General features: G+C 39.2%; 1 protein-coding gene across 7 annotated transcripts in view; it reads right to left on the bottom strand.

Annotated features, from left to right (window-relative positions):
• NKTR (natural killer cell triggering receptor) overlaps window positions 1-10,593 on the bottom strand; it is a 50,142-nt gene that overhangs the window by 7,354 nt on the left and 32,195 nt on the right. For 4 of the 7 annotated variants that reach the window (XM_034956191.3, XM_003809286.7, XM_034956197.4 and 1 more), the window contains 6 exons: window positions 10,081-10,226; window positions 8,575-8,797; window positions 7,664-7,819; window positions 6,699-6,786; window positions 6,035-6,180; window positions 1,647-4,532 (listed from right to left, as the gene is read on the bottom strand). In XM_034956191.3, coding sequence (XP_034812082.2) covers window positions 1,647-4,532; window positions 6,035-6,180; window positions 6,699-6,786; window positions 7,664-7,819; window positions 8,575-8,797; window positions 10,081-10,226 — 3,645 coding nt within the window. The remainder of the gene's footprint in view (window positions 1-1,646; window positions 4,533-6,034; window positions 6,181-6,698; window positions 6,787-7,663; window positions 7,820-8,574; window positions 8,798-10,080; window positions 10,227-10,593) is intronic. The other 3 variants (XM_034956195.3, XM_063602268.1, XM_034956194.3) reach the window with 2 other exon arrangements.

Here is a 10,593-nt window from a genome sequence, read left to right as displayed (position 1 = left end):
TGTACAGGTGACATTATGTAATATCACCATAGGTTTTATTCAGTATGCACTATGTTTTGGAAGACATGACCTGCTTCCAGTATATCTGCAAGAAAATGAATACGTTATGTTCTAATAAGATTGTAGTCATTTATTCAACCAAAAATAATAAAGCCAGACCCTGTGAGGTGACTGAACGATGAGTAACACACAGTTCCTGACTTCAAGGAGTTCACAGCCTAATGGGGGTGTCAGGCCCAGGCAGGTAACCAAAACAGGGAGGCAGGGCAGCACCCAGGCTTATCCATCTCAGTCTACTACCTGTTAGCTGCATAGCCTAGAACAAGCCCCTTAGCCTTTCTACGCCTTGCTGTCTTCATTACAAACTGAAATACCACCCACTCCAAGGCAGAGGTGGGAAGGTAAATGCGAAGAGTGGCCAGCATCACGAATAGCTCAGAGCTGTCTCTGTGTAAATGGTTAAGGCAGATCATAAGCAGACAGGAAGCTGGAGTCGCTCAATAGGCAACTGCATCTATCAACAGGAACTCAGAGAGAAAAGGCCATGAGGAGGAAGAGAAGCCTAGAACACAAGGACGAAATGGCCTGAGTGGGAGAAAGGAGAGCTAGCAGAGGGCTCCAGAAGTGAGGCTGAACATATGCCATGGTACTGGCCATCAGAAGTACCTGAAAGTCTTAGTCAGTAAACTAAGAGATGCGGGGAGGGGAAGGCACAGAAGGCAGCAAGCACACAGCCGAGGAGAAAATGGGAGACCGAGTATAGATGGCACGTGGCAGTTCGTTTTTTAGGAAGTCTGGGTAGGCAAGGGAAGAAAGACTGATGAATAACTAGAAAGGAAACAAATGTCAAAGATTCTTATGGTATTTTCAGTTCAAATGATGAATATCAAGCACAATAAAATAAGGGATATGAATAATTAAGAAACAGGTAAAACCATAAAATATTTACAAGAAAAAGAATGCAACACAACTGCTTACTAACTTCCTATTACCATCACAAATATTTTTAGTTTTTGATTCTCATCTCTGTTATCCATTCTATGCTGACAACAAGTTATGATGCAATTTATAACAATAACAAAAAATCTTTTCATGAAGGTGCAGAGTGACAAAGATGAGAAAAAGGTGTTTTAAATTCTTATATTGCTTTTCAAACAACAAAAATCTAAAGATGATCATTTTTATCCCTATCCCCCATCTAAACTAAGATGCATGTCTTGGGCAGGTAACTTTGTCTCTCTGGCCCTCACCTTCCACATGTGTGAAATGGAAGGTTAGATTAATGATCTGCAAATTCTATATATTCTGTCAATTCAGGATTCCCTTCTAAGGCATCACTTGACTGGCAAGAAGCAGCCTCACACCTTTAAAGATGGAGAATTTACCACCTATCATGGGAACTCATTTCTAGTGACAGAGAGCTTTAAACTGATAGTAATAGAGTTTTGTAAACCCAGCCCAAATTTCTCCTCCTGAAATTCCCTCTCCCTAAGTTTTCAAGCTACTCTCTGAATCACACAAAACAAGACTTCTTATTCCTTTCAGATATTTGGAAATAGTGATTCTGTCCCTAATTCTGATATTCTTCCAAGCTAAACAATAACAGACTCTCCTTGGGAGAAGAAAGGAAAGAGAATATTGCTCACCGATAAGATGATGTGGAACTTCTCGATCGACTTCTTGAGTGACTATAGGAGACAGACCTTGTTCTGTGTCTTGATTTGGTTTCAGATTTACTTCGAGATCTACTTGGACTCCTGGACTGGCTATCATCATCCCGACTAGGCGTCTGCTCATCACTTGAACTCTCCTGATTTCTTGGTCTACGGTTTAAGCGTGCTGTCTTTCTTACTTCATCAAAGAGAGACCCAGGCCGAACTTTATTTTTGCTTTTAATTTCTATTCTCAAGCCTTGTGGTTTCATTTCAGGCACAGTGGTCAACACCTTAACTTCCACAGCACTGGATGTGGCATTAGGTGCTGCCAGGTTCCCCACACCTTGCAGGGGCTTCCATTTCTTATCAATGAGGTTGATCTGGCTCTTCTCAGCCACCTCCTTCTTCCCAGTACTTTCTCCAGCACTAGCCAAGCTAGCAGAGCTGCTGTCCTGTTTCCCCACTTCACCCAACACTTTACTTTCGGACATGCTGCTTTCCTGTTTTACTACCTCTGCTTGAGGATGTTCCGCTGCCATATCCTGCTTCAAAACAATGTTTATATCTGGGGTATCAAGCCGTGCATTTCCTAGAGGGGAAGTCTCCTCTACTTTTGCTGGGGAACTCCTATCAGGAGTACAGATCTCCATGTTGTCATCTGTTTGAAGCACATCTTCCACTCCATTGGGAACACTTTCTTCAACGTGCTGAATGTTTTGTAAACAGGCCACATTTTCCTCAGTATTTAAAGCTGTGGGAGAAATACTGAGTTTACTATCATCTTTAGTAAACTGATCAAGATCTGATGAAACAGTCACTGTATTATGTTTACCTGAAAGGTTGTCCTCTTCACTGGATTTCTCAGTTTTTAGAATATTATCTTTTATGGTTTCATTGTTTTCAGAAACTTTTTTCTCTTTTGATTCCGGAGTAACTTGCTTGTCATCAATCTCCTCCTCCTCCTCTTCACCAAATTCTAGTGGAGGCTGCCAGTGAAATGCTTGCTTTCGTTTTGGAGCCTTATGCTTTTTGTCTTTTTTCCCTTTCAATTTCTCTTTCACTTTTTTGGTGTGTTCTCTTTTAAGATTTTCCTTTGACCCATGTTTGTGCTTTTGTGGCTTTCCCCTATTGTTTTCCCAATTGGAACAGGACCCCTCAGAGTCAGAAGTTGATGTGCGCTGTTTGCTTGATTTCCAAGCACCATTATCATCAGGCAGTGAAGTATTTGTGGACGACCTGGTTGTGGGTTTGACTTTGATGTGAATTTCACTAACCTCTGATTCAGAATCGGATGTGGCCTCACCTTCCTCCCTGTCAGAGGATGGATGGGAGTCATTTTTACTATTTTTAGTTACATCTCGTTCTGAATTTGACTCAGAGTCCCATTTACTACCAGCATAATTCTTCCTTTTGGGCTTACTGCCATTTCTAAGGTGATCAGAAAGATTCTCTTTCGAAGTTCTTTTTTTTGAATGAGGGCATTCCCGTTCAGACTTGGATTTTTCTTCACCTCTGTTTTTTTCTTGTTTATTATGTGTTCTTTCCATTTGGCCCTGCTTCTCTTTTTCCTGGGCTGACTGTGTGACCTGAACACTTGACTGCTCACTGTCTGAAGAATAATCTAAAGATGATCTGCTCTCGCTATACTTTCTCACACATGAAGACCTGTCTCTACCTTTGACATATTTACTGTGAAGTGTCTTTTCAGAGCTGCTGCTATGCTTTTTATGTGAAACACTATTTTTTTTCCCACTGGATCTAAGTCTCCTCTTAGCTCGCCTTCCATCATCACTGCTAATAGAAGTATATGAAGATGATCTACTACACTGTGAATGATCACTGTATTTATTTCGTGAATGAGATCTAGATGATGGAGACCTAGACCTTGAATGTGAACTAGCTAGACTACGTGATCTTGTATATGATCTGGAATAAGATCTACTCCTAGAAGATCTGCTCCTTGACCTTGGTGAGCTTTCTGAACTTCTATCACTGTATTTTGAATAAGTGCTCTGATCACTTTCTGAATTTTTTTCTCTTTTATGGTAGGATGATGAGCTACCAGTCTCTTTAATATTTGCTAAACTGTAAGTGCTTTGGATGGGTAGCAAATGGGTTGTTTTAGCTTTCATTTCCTGAATTCGCTCATAAGAGGGCTTCCAAGGTTTCTGTCCAGGCTTCCATCTTGAAGGGGGGGGACTGTCACTCAGTGGTATTACAGGAATATTTTCTGCTACAACTGGTTGTACTACTACATTTTCATTTTGTGCCATGGTTGCTCTTAAAGGTTCTGTTTTAACTGGTTTATTTTCACTTAACTGAGAAGCTGTTTTTCTTGGTGATTTTGATGCTCTCTTTCGGTGCCCAGACTTGGAACTAGATCTGGACTTTGATCTACTTCGAGAATGTGATGAGGACTTTGACGCAGTCCTTGATCTTGAGCTTCCTCTAGAATAAGACCGTGAGTGAGATTTTGATCTGTATGAGTCTCTGCTGGAATGGGTTAAAGAGCTCTGGACATCCTTATCAGATTTAGACCAGTCTCTCTTTGATGAGTGATGAGACGACAATGAGGAAGAACGAGAACTCCTTTCTCTATCACAAGAGGATTTCATTCTTCGAGTGGAAGATTTTGAGGATTCTATGTCAGACGGTATAAGAATCCTTCTCTTCTTTGTTTGTTTGTGTCTTCTGCAGTGTTTCTGCTTTTTCCCTTTCTTTTTATGCTTAACCTTTTTTTCTTTTCTGCGTTTTTTATGGTGGCCATCAGAGTGTCTTGCTGTACTAAGGTCTGAATAATATCCATTATAGGACCATGATCTGGATCTCTGAGACAAGCTTCCTTCATCCCATCGGCTTGAACAGGGGTCACTTAACCTATAGAAAGGACATAATATTCATGCGGTTATGTATAAGCATGTTTTCTACACCTTAAGACACAGCTTTGTTAATAACAAAGTTCTTGACCCCATTAACACTTTAAGCACACGCAGGAAGCGTGAATCAGAGTTATAGGCCTGGTCTTGTTATACTTTCAGAGACACACACTAAGAACTACTAACAAATTCACTTACAAAAGGATTTTTTTTTAAGCTAAGCAAAGAACCTTACATTTGTTAGGAAATGTTTTTGAAAACCAAACCAACTAATCACAAGAACACTGCTGAACTCAAATCACAAGAGTTCCTGGCTGTTATCTGCTCACAACCCTCTGCCTCTAGGAACAGTTTTTGAGGGTGAGTCAAACCAAGGTCTCAAACAATCTGTTGATTTTCTGAAGATGCAGGATAGCTGCTTGAAACTAACATGAAGCTTGTTTTTTCTCCACCTCAGACAGGTAATCCAGATTTCCCCTAAGACTGTAAACTACTTAAAACAGAAATTGAGGAAAAAGTACACGAAAACAGATACAGGCTTTACAATCTGAGTGTTAATGTCAAGGCTCAGAATTGAAAGTCCTCAGCACCACTGTGTCTGAGCCGCTTCTATACAGCAGATGCATTCCTTTTCCTCCTTTTCACAATTCCAAACCACTCTGCAGGATGTCCCCAGAGAAAAAGAGAATACTACCATGGAGGATTACACAGGGTCCCATTAGTATATTTTTCACTAGCTATTCTGGGGCCTATCCCCTTCCTAAAATAAATATTCAACTGTGGGACATCACTGAAGGTAAGAGATGTGTACACTTCTAAAAAAGCAAGTCTCTGCGATCAAAAGTCAACATGAACACCGAGTGCAGGTTTTCCTATTTACCAATGAACTCATCAGTGACCTGGCTGGCTAGGACAGAATCTGCTATATAATTTCTAAGTCCTAATTATTATTATTTTTTTTTGAGACAGAGTCTCGCTCTGTCACCCAGGCTGGAGTGCAGTGGCACGATCTCAGCTCACTGCAAGCTCCACCTCCCGGGTTCACACCATTCTCCTGCCTCAGCCTCTCTAAGTAGCTGGGACTACAGGCACCCGCCACCACGCCCGGCTAATTTTTTGTATTTTTAGTAGAGATGGGGTTTCACCGTGGTCCCAATCTCCTGACCTCGTGATCCGCCTGCCTCAGCCTCCCAAAGTGCTGGGATGACAAGTGTGAGCCACCACGCCCGGTCTCTAAATCCTAATTATTTCTAAAATTGACTAAGAGGTCATTAAAAGACACAGGCTTATAGTTTTTGTTAAGGAAAACAGGATTTTGATTTAAAAGCCCAACTAGTTAACAGTACTACTTTCATCAAGTAGTCCCAAATGTATTTCCTTTGGTCACAGTCTGACTGTGAATCTTTCACTGAATCTTTAATGAAAAGTCCAGAATTGTATCCAATCCCTTTAACATTTAAAATATAACAGACACAGGATTGTGCTTATACTCAAAATTCTTACTTATCTCCTTTACTCCATTTTTCTCCACTAGGTGGTCTATATGCTCTTAATCTCTGCATTTCCTCTTTCCAGTGAGGAGGAGTTTCACTGCTGTCATCATCATCTGACTCAGAACAGGATCTTGATCTTGGAGGTGTGTGATAGCGCTTTAAAAACAAAAACAATAGTATTTTTAAAAATGCCTCTCCACGACAGTCTGCTATGTGACAGAGTTAAGTAAAAGACCCAATCTCAGATCATCCCATCAAAGGTAATGATTGAAGTTACCAAAAGGATGGTCTAAAGTTCTTTTTTTTTTTTTTTTTTTAGTTTTTAACTTTTATTTTAGGTTCAGGCGAAGTTATTTCAAACAAGGCATTAAAAGAGATGGGCAAGGCTGAGATTCACCTGTAATCCACATAAAATTTTCCTCTTTAAAGTCTTAATGATTTCTCAGCATACTCACTGATGGTTTCACATGTTCCTCCTTTCATACTCAATTAAACCCATTCAAACACAGCAGTATACTTTGATCTAACAGCAATACCTTCCCATAACCATGGAAAATACAATTAGTTCCTTGAACAGATTTTGTATTATATCTAAAATTAAAGCTAGGACTTTGAAAATAGGTAAAAATTTTTTATTAGATACATAATTTCAAAAAAAGTCTTATCACACATACAATTGTGCCCCTTCCTTTAATCTTCCGTCCAGACTTTGATACAGATGGTTTCTGATCACTTACAATGGGTGCAACATCAGGAATCTTCCTAGGAAAAGAAGATTGTGATGAAAATTAAAAATAAGCAAAGAAGCTAGAATTTTTAATAATGAAAACCCATTATGTTAAGCTATTAATTCAAAGATACATGCCATTTTGCAATAGCTTTTTAAAACAAGACAATATCAGGCTTTAAAAAATATTTAATGAACTAAATGATAACTTTATGCAGAGAGCTAATTATAAATAAGGACTCTTATACTTTTCAGCTTTCAAAATAACTCTTCATAGGGAACTTATCAATGACACCAGCCATTATGATATTTCTGTTCATGAAACATTTTCTTTCAATAATTCTAAACTTGAGTCTAACACACAAAATACATTAAATACTATTTTCTCAGACCAAATCTAAAGCGACACATTCACTTTTCCAATGCAGGAAGTAATTGTTGAACAAGTTAACAAAAGTAACTTATTTATGATACTAAATTGTATCTCCAATCATCATGCAATTAATTATGCACTATTCAAATCGGAACCCATGCTTCATCACTCAAATGGATCCAAAGAATTCAACTAACTCTCTATTCTGATAACTAAAACCTCACCTCTCTAATAAAAGGCAAAGGCAAGAAGATCAGGAATAAAATCTTTCCAGATCACCAATAAGGGCTTCCCTGACCAACTTGCCCAACCTCCTCTCCCTACTAGAATGTGAATTCTGAAAGGTAGGGTACGTATCACTCAATAATCTGGTATCCCCCATATTTCCTACGTATCATTCATTAATCTAATACTCCCATACTATCTTTCAATGTGCTTCAAACATGGATCATGTTCCATACATGAGTGTGGAATGCAATGAGCTGACGGAACTGTGTTATCGGAGAAATAAAAATAAATAGTTTAGTCATCCTACTTACGGTTCAGGTTCTGCAGTAACAACAGGCATATCTCTTCTCAGTAAAAATCGGTTCTCAGGCACTGGAGGAATCTCTTCTGGGCGGACCACAGGTTTTTCCCTTTTAGCACTGGAATCAACTGACCTTTTTTCATTGGTATCACTCCTCTCAGAGTGACTTAGAACAAACCAAGTCACTGATTAAAATGTATAATATTTGCATTTCATAATAAAAGCACATAAAATTAGTTACTAAAACAACAGCATAATTAACGATAGCTTACAAGTCTCACTCAAAAGAGTTATATGATTTTCACAAAGAGAACAATATCAACCCAGTGAAAAACCCAAAGACTAGAATTTTGATAGGAAAATTGTTAAATGATCCTAACTTTTTTATTTTAAGAGTTCCAGGAGGCCAGGCATTGTGGCTCACACCTGTAATCCCAGTACTTTAGGGGTCTTAGGTGGGAGGATTGCTTGAGGACAGGAGTCAGAGACCAGCCTGGTCAACATAGCGGAAGATCCTGTCTCTACAAAAAATTTAAAAATTAGCCAAGCATAGTGGTATACGCCCGTAGTCCTAGCTACTCAGGAGGCTGACGCAGAAAGATCTCTTGAGCCCAGGAGGTGGAAGATGCAGTGAGCTATAATTGTGCCACTGTATTCCAGCCTGGATAACAGAGCAAGACCCTATCTCTTAAAAAAAGAGTTCTTAGGACTATTTCACCCGAAAACTGAAAACACACAAATCTTTGAAATGAAATGCCTATGCTACCTACTCCTAGATTTGCCAGATTTCAATTTAAAGTTTAAAAAATGCTATCCTTTTTCAATAACAGGTAATAAAATTGAGTTTATAGAATTATACATACTTTTCCCATTCCAGAGTGTTTGTTTTTAGGTAAGAGTACATTGGTGTTTTACACGTACCCTTTTGGGTTCATTACATGTTTATTCCTTGGCTCTTCTGAACTGCTTGCTTCCTTTCGCCTCTTTTTAGAACGTTTAACTTTTGGCCTCCTCTTATGTTTCCTCCTTCTGCTTCTCTCATGTTCAATTTCACTTTCTGAAGATGATTCTGAAGAAGAAGAGGAATTGGAAGAGGAATCCGAGCCTTCTGAATGAGTTGGTTTCTTCCTTTTTTTCTCAAAAACTTTTAAGAAACATTAATAAAAACATTAGTACTAAATTCAGTGCCTACCTTTCAGAGTAAAAAATGTGATTACTGAGTATCATAAAATATGCTTTACATACAGCAAACAAAAAATGAAATGTAGACAGTTTTTTTCAAGTTTATAATAAAATTACTGGCAAGATTGTAAGGTAGTAAGTCCCTTGTCTTTATGAAGCCTATATTCTTGTTGGGTCAAGTAACAAGAAATAGGCCCGGTGCAGTGACTCATATCTGTAATCCTAACACTGTGGGAGGCCAAGGTGAGCAAATCACTTGAGGTCAGGAGTACAAGACCAGCCTGGCCAACATGGTGAAACCATGTCTCTACTAAAAATAACAAAAATTAGCCAGGCATGGTGGTGCATCCCTATAATCCCAGCTACTCCAGAGGCTGAGGCAGGAGAATCACTTGAACCCAGGAGGCAGAGGTTGCAGTGAGCCGAGATAGTGCCACTGCACTCCAGCCTGGGTGACAGAGCAAGACTCTTGTCTCAAAAAAAAAAAAAAAAAAAAAAAAAAGAATTGCATAATATGACAAATGATAAGTGCTAAGACAGAAAAACAAAGCAGTGTAAAGGGAATAGGAAGACTAGGGGTAGTTTAACATAACATTTGAACAGAGACTTAACAGCAAGGGACAGTGTCATGCAGATATCTTAACAAAGGGTGTTCCGGACAAAGAGAATAGGCAGCACAAAGTCCCTGAGTGGTTGGCATGTCTGAAAAAAGGTCAATGTGCCTGGAAGGCAATGAATAAGGGAAAAGAGTTTAGAGAGACAGCAGAGAGCCAGACCAGTCAGGGCCTTAGAGACCACCATAAAGACTTCTGCTTTGGATGATTGAAGAAGGGAGTCCTTGGAGGGTTCTGTGCAGGCGTGACATGAATGCAAACTATGGTTCAAAGGGATCACTCTGGTTGCTGTTAAGGACAGACCACAGCAGGCCTAGGATATAAGCAATGAGACCAGTTAGGAGGCTATTGCTGCTGACAAAAGATTATAGAACGGAGGCAAGGTAAACAGTTACGACGCTACGGCAATAATCCAGACACAAAATACTGGTGGTGTGGATAAGGCTGGTGGCAAGGAAGTAAGAAAAAGTAAGATCTGACAAGATATGCTAAAAGATTAAACATGTAGGGTATGATTCGGGGCACCAAGGGCTATTGCTATACCACTAGTTCCACTACTCAAATCTAGTTACAGTCTTCAGCAATGCTTTACCTGCATCTTAGCTTCATCTACTGTCAAAAAAGTTCTTACCATCTTTTATTGATTTTGTGGCAAGTACTCCACAGTCAATAACTCGCACATCTGCATATGGTCTGCTTGCAGCATCGGTCTTCAGATTTTCAATTTGTTCGATTACTTCAAAACCAGAAATAACCAGTCCAAAGACGACATGCACCCTGTCATAATACAAATTCAAGAAACAACTGGTTTGATAATTAAGCTATAAACAGTAATCAAGACAATTAACTGTAATCAATGACATGTCCACACACCTGAAAATAAAACCAAACTGTTTGTTGTATGAAGCAACTAGAATGGAATGAGAACTTGAAATCTGCTTCATAAAAGGAAACGATTATGCAAACTGGGCCTCAGTTTTCTGCCTTTAAAACAATGGTTCTTAACCATTATAGGGTAAAGAGTCTGGTAACATTCAGATTTCGCTTGGTACTTGGGAACCTTCCTTACAGGGACACATGATATTGTACTGCTTACTATCCGACCCATTTTGGAAAACTGAAGAGGAAAAAAAAAAAATAAAAA

Source organism: Pan paniscus, chromosome 2 (assembly GCF_029289425.2).
Source record: "Pan paniscus chromosome 2, NHGRI_mPanPan1-v2.0_pri, whole genome shotgun sequence".
Taxonomy (NCBI): domain Eukaryota; kingdom Metazoa; phylum Chordata; class Mammalia; order Primates; family Hominidae; genus Pan; species Pan paniscus.
Note: the sequence above shows the minus strand (reverse complement) of the source record. Positions and strands in the feature narration are given on the sequence as shown.